The 17,275-nt window shown below is 49.0% G+C and overlaps 1 protein-coding gene across 1 annotated transcript; it reads right to left on the bottom strand.

Moving 5' to 3' along the window:
- Positions 1–141: 141 nt before the first annotated feature.
- Positions 142–16,326, bottom strand: Blvrb (biliverdin reductase B). Its single transcript, XM_036193989.1, has 5 exons — positions 15,984–16,326; positions 4,610–4,774; positions 4,378–4,467; positions 2,800–2,928; positions 142–394 (listed from the first exon to the last, which is right to left on the bottom strand). Exons 1-5 carry the CDS (start codon positions 16,060–16,062, stop codon positions 237–239), a joined length of 621 nt encoding a protein of 206 aa, XP_036049882.1. The 5' UTR covers positions 16,063–16,326; the 3' UTR covers positions 142–236.
- Between the last annotated feature and the right edge of the window lie 949 nt (positions 16,327–17,275).

Raw genomic sequence — 17,275 nt, 5'->3', positions numbered from 1 at the left:
TTAAAGTCCGGGGCATGGCTCAGCAGTAGGGCACCTGTCTAAAATCTACCAGTAAGGGGACTGAAAATTTAGCTCAGTGGTAGAGACTTTACCCAGCATGTGTACGACTCTGAAAAAATTTCACAGAGAAGAAAATCTGGGTTGGGATTTAAAAGTTTGAAGCTCTCGGCTAAGCATTTATTGCCCCCTCTGTGCGTCCCCTCTCAGGACGCCATCCTCCCGCCCAGGCCGGGGTCCTATTCATACTGGTGGGAGGGGTAGGTGCTGTGTCCATCGTACTCATTGGTGGCAAGGCAGCGCAGCATGAAGTGGCCCAGGTCATGTTTGGATATGACCCTCGAGGGCCCCCGTCCATCCAGGGTCACTGTGTAGGCTCCAGTTAACGGCTGGTCCCCTGTGAGAAAGACAAAGAAGGAATGAACAGGCCATCCTCTCTGCTTTCATTTTCCTTCTTTTCTTCTTCTTTTGGTTTTTCGAGACAGGGTTTTTCTATGTAGCTTTGTGCCTTTCCTGGAACTCGCTCTGTAGCCCAGGCTGGCCTCGAACTCACAGAGATCTGCCTGGCTCTGCCTCCCGAGTGCTGGGATTAAAGGCGTGCGCCGCCAACGCCAGGCTCAGTTTCCTTCTCTTTTTTTTTTTTTTTTTTAAATATTTATTTATTATGTATACAGTGTTCTGTCTGCACATATCCCTGCAGGCCAGAAGAGGGCACCAGACCTCATTACAGATGGTTGTGAGCCACCATGTGGTTGCTGGGAATTGAACTCAGGACCTCTGGAAGAGCAGCCAGTGCTCTTAACCTCTGAGCCATCTCTCCAGCCCCTCAGTTTCCTTCTTATAACTTCTTAATTTATTAAGCTTTGTGTATGATGTGTTTGTGTGTGTGTGTGAGGCTTCCCCATATTAATCAAACTAATCATATTAATATCCATCAAATAATTTTTTTTTTTTGAGACTGAGACTTGCTTTTTCAGGCTGGCCTCAAACTCATGATCTGGGATGGCAGGTCCGTACCACCAGGCATCTCCTGAGCCTCTTCCTGGGAGCCCAGCTGCACTACTGTTGAAAGAACCAGACACACCAGGAGGCCAGATGTAGGTGTTCTAGCCAATCATCTGCATCTCCTTCCAGATGTATCTGTGGGGAAGGCTTCCATGTCACTACAGTCCCTGCCACCTTCCAAATGCACAAGTCCAGAAATCCCCATGCTAGAGCCACGTTCTGAGCCTTGACTTTCAGTATCCGGAAACAATGATATTAAACAATGGCGATTTTCCTTCTGGAGAGAGGGCTCAGGACTTAAAAGCACTTGCTGCTCTTTCGGAGGAACTGAGTTTGTTGCCCAATACCCATGTCAGGCATCTTACCACAGCCTGTAACTCTAGGGCCAAAGGAGTCCAAAACTTCTGGTCTCTGTGGGCTTCTTCACACACACATAAAATAATAAAACTACATCTTAAAAAGGAAAAGAAAAACGACAGTGATATTTTAATAGCTGCATTCCAAGTGATTTGTTTGTTACAGAGAGACTGTGGAACAGAAGAGAAAGAATAGGAGCCGGGTGGTGGTGGCGCGCGCCTTTAATCCCAGCACTCGGGAGGCAGAGCCAGGCGGATCTCTGTGAGTTCGAGGCCAGTCTGGTCTACATTTTGAGTTCCAGGGGAGGCTCCAAAGCTACACAGAGAAACTCTGTCTCATAAAACCAGAAAAAAAGGAGAAAGGAGATCAAATGAAGTAGGCAGAGGGAATGGAGAGATGGCTCAGCAGTTAAGAGCACTGGTTGCTCTTCCAGAGGATCCGGGTTCTATTCCCAGCACCCTCGTAGTGATTCATATCCTATAACTCTAGTTCCAGGAGATCCAAACCCTCTTCCAGCCTCCTTAGGTACTAGATAACACAGACATAATGAATGCAAAACACCACACACATAAAATCAAATGAAAGCAACAACAATAACAAAAAAAAAAACAACGTAGGCTGGTGGTGAACATTTGTAATTCTAGTGCTTGGGAGGTAGAGACTAGAGGATCAGAGATTCAAGGTCATCCTCAGCTACACTGTAAGTTCAAGGCCAGCCTGGGCTACTTGAGGCAGAAGATGAAATAAGGCAAGGAAGGACAGAAAAATGTATTTATTACTTTTGTTTCTTTCTGATTTGGATTTCCAGAACACAGTCTCAAAATCCAGGCTGGTCTAGAACTAGTAATCCTCCTGCCTCGGCTCCCAAATTCTGGAATTACAAGTGAGCATCACATATTTGGCTTCCACTTAAAAAAATTTTTTATAAATAATTTATTTAATGTTATGTGTATTGGTGTGAGGATGTCAGATCCTGTGGAAGCAGAGTTACACAGGGTTGAGAGCTGCTGTGTGGGTGCTGGGAACTGAGCCAGGATCCTCTGGAAGGGCAGCCAGTGCTCTTAACCCCAGAGCCGTCATCTATCCAGCTCTGAAAAATATTCTTTCAATTACATCTTTATTTATTTATTTTGAGTATTTTGAGGAGGTGGCCACATGGCACAGCTTAGATGTGGAGATCAAAAGACAACTTTCAGGAGGCACTTCTTGTCTTCACCATATGGGTCTCGGGGATTGAACCCAGGTCCTTGGCCTCGGGCAGGATCCTTTACCCAGTGAGCCATCTTGCCAGCACACACTTTTCTTTTATACAGGCATGCACCTGAATGTGAGCCCCATGTGCAGTGTTGGCAGTTTTGGAGGAGCCAGGACAGGCCAAGCCAAGCTCTCAGGTGGAAAATGGGCTGGTGGTGATTGTCCCAGGGTCCCCACCCTACTCACCTATGTGCGGGGGCATCACAGCCACATATTTCAGGCCCGACTCCTGCAGCACCTTATGCATCCGGATGTGGTCATCAGTCACGTCCTGCAGGCGTGGGGGTACCTTGGTTGGGTCCCATAGGAGGAAGGCTGGTGGGGAACACAGGGCAGGGTTAGCCCGGGCTGAGCAGAATCATTAGGTGCCTTACTATTACCTCTCAGCTGGCAGAAGTCAGGCCCCTTCAGCCACCTCTCTGATATCCAGTCTAAGAAGTCAGCCGACCAGTCATTTGAAATCCAATCTCTTTTCATCCAGCCACCTGTCCTGTGTAACCTCTTCTCCCATCCCCAGCCTGACAACCCGAGTTAGTTGTCAGAATCCACGTGGTGGAAGGAGAGAACTAACTCCCACCAAGATGTCCTCTGACCTCCATATCCCAGCCCCACACTCAACGAACAATTGTAAAAACAGATTTAAAAACCTGTATACGTGGTATATGTGCGTGCACTGTGTGTGAAGGACAGAAGGTGACGCTGGGTGCCTTCCTCCAGTGTTCTCCATCTTATTGTTTGACACAGTCTCATACTGAATCTGGAGCTCACCATTTGGCTAGACTACAGACCAGCAAGCTCAAGGGATCCTAATGCTATACTTGGCTTTTTTTCTTTTTTTTCAGGTGCTGCTAGCATTAATTGCTATAAACTCCTTCTGGATTACTTAGGATTACTTCAGTCCCGAGGAGAGAACCTAGAACCTTATACATGCCAGACAGTGCTCTACCACAGATCCACACCCCCAGCCCTTCACTGGGGGATTTTAGGCAGGGGCTCTACCACTGAGCCACACCCCAGCCCCTCACTGGGGGATTCTAGGCAGGGGCTCTACCACTGAGCCATACCCCAGCCCCTCACTGGAGGATTCTAGGCAGATGCTCTACCACTGAGCCACACCCCAGCCCCTCACTGGGGACTCTAGGCAGGGGCTCTATCACTGAGTCACATCCCCAGCCCCTCAATGGGGGATTCTAGGCAGGGGCTCTACCACTGAGAGACACCCCAGCCCCTCAATGGGGGATTCTAGGCAGGGGCTCTACCACTGAGAGACACCCCAGCCCCTCAATGGAGGATTCTAGGCAGATGCTCTACCACTGAGCCACACCTCCAGCCCCTCACTGGGGGATTCTAGGCAGGGGCTCTACCACTGAGCCACATCCAAACCCCTCAATAACTTGTTTAATGTCTGTCTCCTCATAACTGGGAGGGCAGCAAGTTCGTGTATCACACTCTCTATGAGCTGTCTCTCACCACTTGGCTCCCATGGCTTGTCCACTCCCAACCCCGATCTCTCTACAGTCCCTTTTCCATCTCTGCTCATCTGGGATGTCAGTTCAATCACAGATCTGCTTGTCACCTCACTTTTATCTGTGAGCCACATGGGTACAGAATCCGGGGCACACTGCTATGCTCACAGCTGGTGCTCAATACAAGTATGGTAACTTCGGGATGCATTTAATACCAAATTTCAGAGGACTGGGCCTTCCTTGTTCAGTACTCACCCCCTTCCCAGTTCAGCCCCACTTCCATGTCCCCACCACCCACCCGAGGTGCAGGCCACGACCTTGTCCACTCCATGTGCCTTCATGGCTGCCACAATGTTCCGGGCGCCTTCGGACATTACTGTAGTGGGACCTTAGAAGGGACAGAGAGTGGCTGTCACTGGCAGGTGGCAGTGGCGGTGGCGGCAGGGGTGGCAAGGGTGGGGCCGGGGGTGGGGGTGGTGCTGGAGGCCGAGGTGCAGGGAGGGGTCGAGGGCAAAGAGGGGGCTCAGTACTGAGGTCGTTGCCAGTGCCCAGCAGCACAATGACAGCATCCTGCCCAGCCACGGCCTTGTCCACATCAGCTGCCTGCCGAACATCTCCCACCACTACATGGGCTGGCTGGGGCCCCTCCGACGGCAGCCTGTTGGAGTCTCGAACCAGCACAGTCACCTCATAACCTGTGGGCCAAGAGGAGCAGAAAGCAAGTCAGCAGGCTGGTGGGTGACTGACTGTATAGGACACTTTAGGGTGTTGTGAACCCTCAAATCCATTCTTTCCCATTCTCAGCCCTATTCTGGGGTAATGATCATCAAGTTGGCAAACTAACAGTTGATATCTAGCTAGCTCTTTTTTTGCGCGGGTGGGGTGGGGTGGGGGTGGTGTTTCAAGACAGGATTTCTCTGTGTAGCTTTGGAGCCTGTCCTGGAACTCACTCTGTAGACCAGGCTGGCCTCGAATTCAGAGATCCTCCTGCCTCTGCCTCCTGAGTGCTGGGATAAAGGCGTGCACCACCACAGCCCCGCAGGAAATGCTTTTTTTTTTTTTTTCCCTTTCCGGAGCTGAGGACTGAACCCAAGACCTTGCGCTTGCTAGGCAAGCACTCTACCATTGAGCTAAATCACCAACCCCAGGAAATGCTTTTATGCTGGCTCACAAATAACGGAATGTAGGTCTCCAGGAGACTACCCTTGACTAGTCTTCCCTTTGGTGATATATTGTGTACCCCAGTAAACTTACTTACCTGAGGATCAGAGGACTGAGCCAGAGACTAGATTAGATATAGAGGCCAGACAGTGATGGCACACACCCTTAATCCTATCACTCAGGAGACACTCTGTGAGTTTAAGGCCACACTGGAGACAGCCAGGCAGTGGTAGCATACACCTTTAATCCCAGCACACAGTCCTTTAATCCCAGGAGGTGACATGGCTGGACAGAGAAAGGCACATAAGGTGTGAGGAAACAGGAACTCACTCTTGTTAGGCTGAGGTTTTATAGAGGTAAGGACTAGTGGCTGGCTGTTCTACTTCTCTGATTTTTTCAGCTTTTACCCTGATAGCTGGCTCTGGTTATATTATTATTATTATTATTATTATTATTATTATTATTATTATAAAACCTTTTGGGGTTGGAGATTTAGCTCAGTGATAGAGTGCTTGTCTAGCAAGTGCAAGGCCCTGGGTTTGATCCTCAGCTGGGGGTGGGGGGACCTTTTAAGATTCATGTTACACTTCCCCACCCCAAGCAGGGAAATGTTAACCCCTGGCATACCACCTATATTCTCCCATACATGCATGGTCCTGCAGGAAAGTGAGGAACCAAATTCCCCAGGAAGAAATGAAGCTGGGATTAGCTACCTCCCTTGGTGAAGGGTATCTCTAGTGCTCTCTAGAGAGTCTGAGGAGCCCTGTGGTTTTAAAGGACAGTGACTTGGCTACTCAGAAGGCTGAGGCATGAGGATGGAAAGTTATGGGCAAGTAGTGAGACTGTCTCAAAATAAAATTTTGAAAAAAGATTAAGGAGAGGCTGGAGGTGTGGCTCAGTGGTGGAGCCCCTGCCTAGAATCCCCCAGTAAGGGGTTGGGGTGTGACTCAGTGATAGAGCCCCTGCCTAGAATCCCCCAGTGAGGGGCTGGGGTGTGGCTCAGTGGTAGAGCCTCTGCCTAGAATCCCCCAGTGAGGGGCTGGGGTGTGTCTCAGTGATAGAGTCCCTGCCTAGAATCCCCCAGTGAGGGGTTGGGGTGTGGCTCAGTGATGGAGTCCCTGCCTAGAATCCCCAGTGAGGGGCTGGGGTGTGGCTCAGTGGTAGAGCCCCTGCCTAGAATCCCCCAGTGAGGGGCTGGGGTGTGGCTCAGTGGTAGAGCCCCTGCCTAGAATCCCCCAGTGAGGGGCTGGGGTGTGGCTCAGTGGTGGAGTCCCTGCCTAGAATCCCCCAGTGAGGGGCTGGGGTGTGACTCAGTGATAGAGCCCCTGCCTTGAATCTCCCAATGAGGCGCTGGGGTGTGTAGTGGATAGCCATCCCAGCATTGGCCTGGAAGTTCCAACCCCCAATTGAGGCTTCAGTAATGGTCACGCCCACAAGGCAGGGCAGAGGAGGAAGTGGAAGACCAAGGTTCGAGAGGAGAGGCTTCTCTTGGTTCCGGGACCCTGGACGCTGGAGGTAGACGGAGCAGAGTTCTCCAGAGAACACCGCCAGACTGCACTATACCTTTGCCAGACCCTGCAACCTACCCCTTCATTTGTAAGTTACCCCACAAAATAAACCTCCATTTTAACTACGTGGAGTGGCCTTAATAATTTCACCAATACCGGTGTGGCTCAGTGGTAGAGCCCCTGCCTAGAATCCCCCAGTGAGGGGCTGGGGTGTGGTTCAGTGATAGAGTCCCTGCCTAGAATCCTCCAGTGAGGGGCTGGGGTGTGGCTCAGTGGTAGAGCCCCTGCCTAGAATCCCCCAGTGAGGGGCTGGGGTGTGGCTCAGAGGTAGAGCCCCTGCCTAGAATCTCCCAGTGAGGGGCTGGGGTGTGGCTCAGTGGTAGAGCCCCTGCCTAGAATCTCCCAGTGAGGGGCTGGGGTGTGGCTCAGTGGTAGAGCCCCTGCCTAGAATCTCCCAGTGAGGGGCTGGGGTGTGGCCTAGTGGTAGAGCCCCTGCCTAGAATCCCCCAGTGAGGGGCTGGGGGTGTAGCTCAGTGGTAGAGGCCCTGCCTAGAATCCCCCAGTGAGGGGCTGGGGTGTGGCTCAGTGGTAGAGCCCCTGCCTAGAATCCCCCAGTGAGGGGCTGGGGTGTGGCTCAGTGATAGGGCACCTGCCTAGAATGCCTCAGAGTGCTTATCTAGCACAAATGAGCCTTAGGTTCCATCCCTTGCTCTGAGGGAAAAAAAAGAAATATTGATGACAAATAACTAAAAGTCATCAAATAAATAAGAGCTTTGCATTGATAATGACCCTGACAATGGAAGCTCATCAGTCACTGCTCATTGCTGCCACAGCGATGTGTCCCTTACTCTGAAGATGATACACGGAAAGTAAAGTTTCAATTCCTCAATTACACGAACAAGCAATGGGGAATCTGTACATTCTGGAACAATGATGAAGATGCTGCTGCTGAATAACCTTTGGGGCAAGTGCAGATAGAATCTAGGGTCTTGCTGAGGTTAAATAGGTCCTTCACACTGAGCTGTATGGCGTCACCCCCCTTTAACTTTCATCTTATTTTTACCTATCTATCTATCTATCTATCTATCTATCTATCATCTATCTATCTATCTATCTATCTATCTATCTATCTATCTATTCTTTGAGACAGGGTCTCATGTGTCCCAGTCTGGCCTTGGAGTCGTGGTCATCCTGTCTCCACCTCCCAAGTGTTAGGATTACAGGCGTGTGCTCCCAAGCCTGGTTGTACATAGTGCTGTGGAGGAAGCCCAGGGCCTCAGGTCTGCTAGGTAAGCGCTCTAGCGAGGAAGCTACATCCACAGCTCACTTTTTCATTTTGAATCAGGATCTCAACATGTTGTCCAGGCTGGCTTGAAACTTAAGACCTCCCGCCTCAGCCTCCCGATAGCTGGAATGACAGGTCTGTACAAAGACAGACACACTGGGACTAGACACATTGGTGTCATCAACATGCAATATGTCCTAGATACCAAACACTCTGCACATATTTCCTCTTAGCATCCTTAAAGCTGCACTGGTTTCTTGGGACCTCAGCCCTACCCCGGGGGCTAGCTTTGTGACCCTAGGCTTGTAACATTCGTAAGATGACACTGATACTAGTTGCTACATGTTTTTGTTGTTGTGTTCCCTTTCTCTCCCTCTTCCTCTTTTCTCCCCGCCCCCTCTCTCTCTCGGCTCTTCCTGCCGCCCTTGTCCCCGGTCTAATATAGCCTAGGTTGGCCTCAAACTCAGTATATAGCCAAGGATAGCATTGGACTCATGAAGTCTCATGTTACATGCATCTTTGTCTCAAATTAAAAAAAAAAAAATCACTATTTAAAAATGTTACTAGGGATGCCGGGCGGTGGTGGCGCACGCCTGTAATCCCAGCACTCAGGAGGCCGAGCCAGGCAGATCTCTGTGAGTTTGAGGCCAGCCTGGGTTACCAAGTGAGTTCCAGGAAAGGCGCAAAGCTACACAGAGAAACCCTGTCTCAAAAAAAAAAAAAAAAAAAGTTACTGGGGGGCTGGAGAGATGGCTCAGAGGTTAAGAGCACTGGCTGCTCTTGCAGAGGTCCTGAGTTCAATTCCCAACAACCACATGGCTCACAACCATCTGTAATGAGATCTGGTGCCCTCTATTGGCCTGCAGTGATATATGCAGGAAGAACACTGTATACACAATAAATAAATAAATCTTAAAAAAAAAAAAAAAAAAAAAAGCCAGGCAGCCAGGCGGTGGTTGCGCACACCTTTAATCCCAGCACTCAGGAGGCAGAGGCAGGCGGATCTCTGTGAGTTCGAGGCCAGCCTGGTCCACAGAGTGAGTTCCAGGACAGCCAGGGCTACACAGAGAAGCTCTTTCTTGAGGGGTCGGGAGGGGGGATAAAAAGAAAAGAAGAAAAGCAGGCAGGCATGATAGCACACACCTGTAACCCCAACACTCTGGAGACAGGAGAATCAGGAGTTCAAGGGTGGCCTTTGCTACATAGTAACTAAGGTTCATGTCTCAAGTAAAGTCAAACAAGAGAAGGGCTGGCCAGATGGCTCAGTGGGTAGAGGCATGGAGACTCTTCCTGGGATGCCCAGGACCAACATGGTAAAAGGACAAACCTAACTCCTGAGAGTTGTCTTCTGATCTCTATGAGTGGGCACACACAATAAGCAAAGGAAATGTAATTTAAAAAAAAGAAAAGGAAAAGAAAAACCAAGTGAATATGGTGGTATACCACCACATGGGAGGCCAAGGCAAGTGGACTGTCTCAAATTAGAGGTCAACCTGGTCCACACAGTATGTCAGGGAGCCAAGACTGCAGGGCTACACAGCAAGACCCTGTGTTACCTGTAGTTCGTGTCTATAATCCCAGCAAGTAGGAGCAAGAGGCAGGAGGATCAAGAGTTCAAAGCCAGCCTGAGCTACGTGAGACTCTGTCTCAAAGAAACCAAAGCTGATTCATTGACCAAACAAGCTACACAGTAAGGTGCCATTTCACACCTATTGAGACATAATGAAAAGTCTGGTGTAAGGGTTGGCATGCTGGTGGGGAGCAGCCCCACTCACTCGGTCCTGAGGGTGACACTTAAAACGATGTGTCTGCTTTGGAGAACACCCTGGCAGTTCTTCAAAAAATTACACACTGTCCAGCCATGTGACTCAGCAATTCTACCATCAGATAACAGACAGAAGGGAATCAAAAACATGTTTTCATCCCAAAGTTTTCACGTGCTTAGTCATACTACCAGTTTTCATAACATCAACCGACTGTTTAATGGATAAACACATACAATGCAGCAGGACCATTTGACAACAGAAACAAAGGTGGTGTTGAAGCATGTTCCAACAGTTTGAGGAAGGGAAAAAATGTATCCATGGCTAAGTGAAAGAAGCCAGGTCACATGGTGTGGGAACCAGCACTGGAAGCTGAAGCAGAGTGATCAGGAGTTCAAAGCCAGTCTGGGCTATGGAGTGAGACCCTGTCTGAAAGACAAACTGAGTTTTGGAGAGATGTAAGTGGAGCAGAGTTCAGTTTCTTGCATCTAAGTCAGGTGGTTCACAGCTGTAACTCCAGCACCAGGGATCCAGCATCTTAGCCCCTCACATACCCACACACAGACACACACACCTACAGATAATTAAAAATGCTAAAAAGAGCACAGCAGTAGTGGCATATGCCTTTAATTCCAGCACTGGGGAGGTAGAGGTAGGCAGATAGATCTCTGAGAGTTTGAGGCCAGCCTGATCTACGGAATGAGTTCCAGGTTAGACAGAGATACCTAGGGAGATCTTATCTCAAAACAAAACAATAATAACAACAACAACAAAACCCATCAGAAATCTTATAAAGACATAGACTAAAAATAAAATAAAATAAAATAAAAAAATAAAAAAAGCCGGGTGGTCGTGGTGCATGCCTTTAATCCCAGCTTTCAGGAGGCAGAGCCAGATCCCTGTGAGTTCGAGGCCAGCCTGGTCTACAGAATGAGCTCCAGGACAGGCATCAAAACTACACAGAGAAACCCTGTCTGGAAAAAAAACAACCAGCCAACCAACCAAACAAGTAAATAAATAAATAAATAAACCCCTTAAATATAAAAATAGGAGAAAATTTGAATAAAAAAATTTGAATCCTATGTAGAAAAACCCAAATAAGGACAAATACTTCATAAAAACCGAGACATACTAAAACAAACTAATCCCAAGTTCCAGTCCTGAAAGAAGCAATGATTGTTTGTTATTGTTACTATGCCTTTTATATTTATATTTATATTTATATATATCTTTTGAGTCAGGGCTTCATGATCCAAGCCTTGAACTCATTGTAGAGGTAAGTACGGTTCCACATCCAGAGTGCTGGGATTACAGGTTTTAATCACCATGCCCAGTTTTAACTCATTCTTTTAAAGATTTTATTTACTTGTTTTTTTTTTTTTTTTTTTTTTTGTGTGTGTGTGTGTGTGTGTGTGTGTGTGTCTTTTTTATTCTGGGTATGAGTCTGCACATTTGAGGGCAGGGGCCCATTGGGGGCCAGAGGTGCTGGAGTTACAGGCTGCCTGTAACTGGGTGCTGGGAATTGAACTTGGGCCTTCTACCAGGGCAGCAAGGGCTCTTAGCCACTGAGCCATCTCTGCAGACCCCAGTTTTAATTTTTAAATTTTATTATTATTGTTGTTGTTGTTGTTGTTTATTTTAAGACTGGGTCTCACACCGTAGCTTATTCTGGACTGGAATTCACCCTGTAGCCCGGGCTGCCCTTGAAGTTATAGCAATCCTCCTGCCTCTGCCTCTCAGCTGCTAGGACCATAGGTGTGAGCCACCAGGAATGACTTGCTATGCTTTTTAGTGACCTCAGGATTTAATCTCTGTTTGGCCTCCCCCTGCCTGAGTCCTCTCTGGACTCCGGACCCCTGTCCTGTCCCTTCCAAAGTCTAAAGAGCAGCATCTTCCTGCCCAGTCCTGTCTAGTGCTTCCATGCCCTGCAATAAAACCAGTGGGGGCGCACACCTGTAATCCCAGCACTCCCGAGGCAGAGCCAGGTGGATCTCGGTGAGTTCGAGGCCAGCCTGGTCTCCAAAGCGAGTTCCAGGAAAGGCGCAAAGCTATACAGAGAAACCCTCTCTCGAAAAAATTTTAAAAACAAAACAAAACAAAAACAAAACCCCAAAACTGTTATGACTCAGGACAGCCTTCCTGGGCCCCGATGGCTCTGGCCTCTCCTCTCAAAGGCACCATCCCCTTCACCTGCTGTACTTCTCCCGTTCCTTAGTTCACCTCCCTGCACATCTTGTGCTCCCTGCCTCAGACACCTTCACCTCTTCCTCTGGATCCCTAAATCACTGTTCTTCGCTCCATCTCGACTGACAGGGGCGGCTGACAGCCTTGGGAGTCCAGGGACTCACACTTGCTATCATCTCCCCACCATGGACCTGGCTTTCAAGATGGTCCCCTGGTTCCTGGATAAGGAGACTCACGCAGCTCATTTGTTGCCTAGACAGCAGAGGCAGGTGGATCTCTGTGAGTTCAAGGCCAGCCTGGTCTACATAGGGATTTCCAGAGCAGCCAGGGATACATGGTGAGCCACTGTCTCAAAAAACAACAACAAAAACCAAACCAAACCAAACCAAACCAAAACCAAGCACCACACAATTCATGTTGAAATTAAAAGAGCCACATGGAGGGGCTAAAAAGATGGCTGAGTGGTTAAGAGCACTTGGTACTCGCCCAGAGGACATGGGCTTGACTCCTGGGACCCACATGGTAGGTCACAACTGTCTATTACTCCTCGCTGGGCAATTGTGCATTTGTCTTTAATCCCAGCACTTGGGAGGCAGAGAAAGATGGATCGCAGCCTGATCTACAGAGTGAGTTCCAGGACAGCCAGGGCTATACAGAGAAACCCTGTCTCAAATAACCAAAACCAAACTGTCTATAACTCAAATTTCAAGGGATCTGACCCCCTCTTCTGGCCTCCATGGGCATCACCAGGCAGGCATGAAAGTGGAGAAGGTATTCATGCAGGCCGAAAAAAACATTCACATAAGAAAAAAAAAAAAAAAAAAAAAGCCAAGAATCAGATGCAGCTAGTAGCTATCCAACAGTACACATTCAGCGGGCTTTGTTTGTTTGGTTTGTTTTGTATTTATTTGTCTGGCAGGGTGTTACTCTATAGCCCAGACTAGCATAGAACTCACTGTGTAGCTCAGGCTGGCCTCAAACCTGTTGTTACTCTTATCTGTCTCCCGAGTGCTGGGAATACAGGTGTGAAACATCTGGTCAGGCTTTCTGTCAACTTTTTATTTTTAAATAAACTCAGCTATTGAGAAGTTACAAAGTTCCCTCAATGTGCTTCCCCTTTTTACTCATATACACAGTATATAATATGCAGAATTTATATATTTGCATAAAAATATACTCATACTTGTACAACTCTGTCTGTCTGTCTGTCTGCCTGTTTCTCTTCCTGTTTGAGAGTAAGTTGTTAAATTCATTCACTTTTAAGCTTTTTCACTGCCTAACCCAATCCACATAAATCCGTACATCAAACCAACATCTGGCATGCTGTAACTATCCCAGTCGGGAAGCAGGTGGTAATCAGAATGCTCGAAACAAGAAACTGCAACGTCCCCAAATATCTCATGCTGGCAGGAGGGGGAGCCTTGGGCCCTGTGCCAACCGAAGAGGAAGAGATTTCACAGTTCTGAGAACTATTCAGACCACCTTGGAGGACACAGGGGCCAACAAGATGATGTCAGTGATGACCACATCGTGAGTGGGCCTGCCTGCTTTCCGGTATCTCTTTGCTTCTATTGAAACTTAATCCTTTTGTCAAGATTTTGAAAGATGGACCTGAGTAGGAAAGGGTGCTACAGGACCTTCCCAACATGCCTACATTGAATACATCTCCTTATTCTGCTTTCAATATTAATTTTTCTCACTAACTGTCCTACTGAGGACAGGTGGTTGGGCCTGGCTGCTAGGCTCAGACTCCCATTGGCAACTCGATACATTTTAATCCTTTGTGACCAATTAAAAACATTCCAGAACTCTCCAGGACCCCTAGTTTGAGAAGTATTAGATTGTAACAGTTCTACAAAGTAACAATTATTATCTTGCCTACTTGGAAGGTGGGGAAACTGAGACAAGTTTGGGTAGCTAGCCATGACCAACGCAGTTAGTGGGTGGAAAAAGCCAGGGCTGAATTCAAGACTGGGTTACAAAACCTAATGTGAGCGGAGCTGGCCAAGGAGTATTCACTTCCCACCAGCTACACACAGACCTTGGTCCTCAGCACATTCTACGTTGTAAGTCCTTTAATCAGAGCCCCAAAGCAACCTCTGTTTTTACCCATTTATTTATTACTTTCATTTACTTATTTGTGTGAGTGTATGGAGTCAGAGGTCAACTTTTCTGAGCTGTTCTCTCCTTTCACCATCTGGGTTCTGGGAATTCAACTCATGTACCTTTACCCAGCAGCCCATCTTTCTGGCCCACAACTACTACTTCAGTATTGGCTATCTTTCCTTCTTCTGTCTTTCATTGACTTATATTTAGGTCTTAGCTGTAGTTGACAAGGCATCTGACCACACTGATGTAGTAGTATGTGGTAGGCTTGGCTGCTTGAATGTGCAGACTGAACCAGAGACCATGTCTGTCAGACCCTTGACTCTACGAAATGACCCGGAGGGAATAGACCTCCAAGTCACTCAAGCCCTTCCTAGCTACGTGTTTTCCTTGGTTGTGCTGGCATGGTGCACAGCGCCTTGGGCATGCTAGGCAATGGGCCCTACTGCGCCACGCCCCCCACCACACACAGGTACATCCAGGTAGGTGCTCCACTACTGAGCTATATTCTCAGATCCCTTCTTGGCTTTTGTTTTAACCTTTTTCTTTCCTGTTTCCTGACAGAGGCCTTTCTGAGCCACTGGGTGAAAAGGCCGGGCCTACCCAAATTCTTGTGTGCAATTTCATCTGTGACCAGCAGGGTGAGCCAGCGGTAAACAGTGGTATAGGGGATTAAGGGGACGGTATTTAACAGGATAGTCCACAAATTCATAGTGACTCAGCACTTCTCAACTTCTCCATTGCTTTCCCTGTTCCTCCTTAGAAATCATTTATCAGCAGTTTGCTTTAGTTTCATTGTTTTGAGACAGGGTCTCAGGTAGCCAACAATGGTCTTGAACTCACTTTGTAGCCAAGGGTGGTTTCCAACTCCCACACCTTGTCTCCCCAGTGCCAGGACCACAGGTGCACACCACTATAGCCAGATGCAAACTGGTTTTCACTGGGAGGTCTCTCCTTTACCATGAATTAAGATCCTTACCAAGTCCCAGGATATTCCCCTAGAAAAGGGAGCTTTTAGAAAGAGCCTAGCCAAGAGGGGCTGGGCAGGGAATCAGCGGAGACAGGGTTCTTGGTGGCCTCCACCCTTTGGGGGTACTCAGATAGTCAATATCTAAAGAATGGCCAAGGCTAGCGAGGGTGTGGCCCTTTATCTGGAACTTTCAGGCCTGGTCTTGAGTTAACTTCTAGACTGAGGGCCCGGGGAATGCTGGGGGAACCTGTGCCTCTCCCCGGGCAGCAACAAAGTTTTAGTTCACCAACCCTTTCCAGGCTGTTCCTAGGTTGTCACTCTCATCCTGTGATCTCTTCCATTCCGTGTTTGTGGTAACTGACTGCCTCACCTTTTCGATTTTCTGTTCCAGTGACTAAAGACTGTGAGCCTGCAGATTTTTTCTGTTGTTGTTTTGTTTTGTTGCTTAAGAGCATGAACCAGGTTCAAATCCCAGCACAGCCATGTACCAGCAAGTCATTCTCTCTGCCTCAGTTTTCTTATCTGTCCAGTGGGGTAGATACTAGTTCCCATTTCAAATGAGGGCCACTAGGATTTAATATGTGTAGGCAGATGGTCCGGCTGGCTGGGCGCCAAGCTGGTGCTGGCTCAGAAAACCCTTTCTGGGTGTGCAAACTAGGACCACTACCACAGTTACAAACACATTTCCTAAGAGCCCCTGGTTTACATATAACAGAGAAATCCTCCAGGTCTCCACGGCTAATTTCTATGCCTTTGACTTACATAAAACTGAATCTCAGAGCCCTCTGTTTCTGCCCCCGTGACCACCTGCTGGCCCCACCGGCTGGGGCACACACGGCCACCTATCATCTCCGCCCGGCCCCAGGACGACCTTTCCCAGCGTTCCGCCCGGGTACTCATGACAGTCCCACCCGCCCCGGTTCCTGCCTGCTTGCACCGCCTGCGCCAAAGTGGTGAGCCCAGTCCTGCCGGTGGCACCGAAGATCGCGATCTTCTTGACAGTCATGCTGCGGGGTCCTGGGTCCGAAAAGCTGAGAACTCGGAGGACGCGCGGGAATCCAGGGGCTGCAAGGTAACGCGCTGTCTGCCCTTCTCCAGGCAGAGGGAGGGGGCGGAGCCGGCTGAGGGTCCCGCCTCAGCCCCGCCCCTCTATTTTGGGTTCAAAGGGTGGGTTTGAGTCGACTACGCCCCCCGCTGGGAAGAGCGGGAGCCGGGGGAGGGACGTGGGCGGAACAGGAGTCAGATTGCATTTTCCAGACGGTCTTTTTTGATAGGCGCTCAGAAGTGGAGACCACGCCCCCATCCAGAGGGGGGGAAGTGGGCGGGGCTAGAGCAGCTTGTCACTCAGCGCTCAGCCTCCCTGAGCCAGTTACCCTAAGGGGGCGGGGCGGGGCCTGCCGGGGCATCACGCCCACCGCGCTCTCCGAGCTCACTCCCCTTTCTCTACACCTAGGCTCAGAGGTTAGGTACTCGCCTCCACCAGCGCCTCCTCCCAACATGGAAGAGGTGTGTGTGTGGGGTGTGATTCTGTACCCGTGTGACCCTCGGTGACCACAGGGACAGCATGGTGGTGGGCTGCACCGTGTCCCATTCCTTATGTGATAATGTGAATTGTGTATAGAAGTCAGTGGTGCTGTTCTTTGGCAGCTGTGGGGTGATACTGCGAGGGAGCATTCAGGCAGTCTATATGATATGGTGTGAGTGTGAGCTATGTGTGAGGTAAGCGGCCATGGAGTGTGGCACTTTCGGATTGGGATGGTTTGTGACACCACGTGTGTCCTGTATGGGTGTGTGATAATATGGCCCCATTTACATCTGGCTGTGTATGACATTTACTGTGATTCTCTTTGTGTCTTGTTGAGGCTATGATATATGGGTATGTAGCAACACAGGGTGTGTCATCCTGTGCCTTGTGACATTTCAAGTGTGTAAGACTGTGATTGTGAGCTTTGTGATGTATGAGTGTAGACACTCTGTGACACCTTAGGAGTGTGTTGAGATGTGTGACTGTATGTGCCAACCACACTGGTGGTGGTGGCCGTATATGAGTGTGTCACAGTGTGTGACCCTGCAGGACACTTTAGATGACTGTGACAGCATTGGTGGTGGTGACCTTAATTGAGTGTGTCATAATGTGACCCCACAGGGCACTGTTTCATCCTGGAACACTGTTTAGGTGACTTCATGGGACCTTTACATTGTGGTGGCAGCTGAGTGTA

The sequence above is a fragment of the Onychomys torridus genome, chromosome 1 (genome assembly GCF_903995425.1).
Source record: "Onychomys torridus chromosome 1, mOncTor1.1, whole genome shotgun sequence".
In the NCBI taxonomy this organism is placed as follows: domain Eukaryota; kingdom Metazoa; phylum Chordata; class Mammalia; order Rodentia; family Cricetidae; genus Onychomys; species Onychomys torridus.
This window is presented reverse-complemented; position numbering and strand designations above follow the sequence as displayed.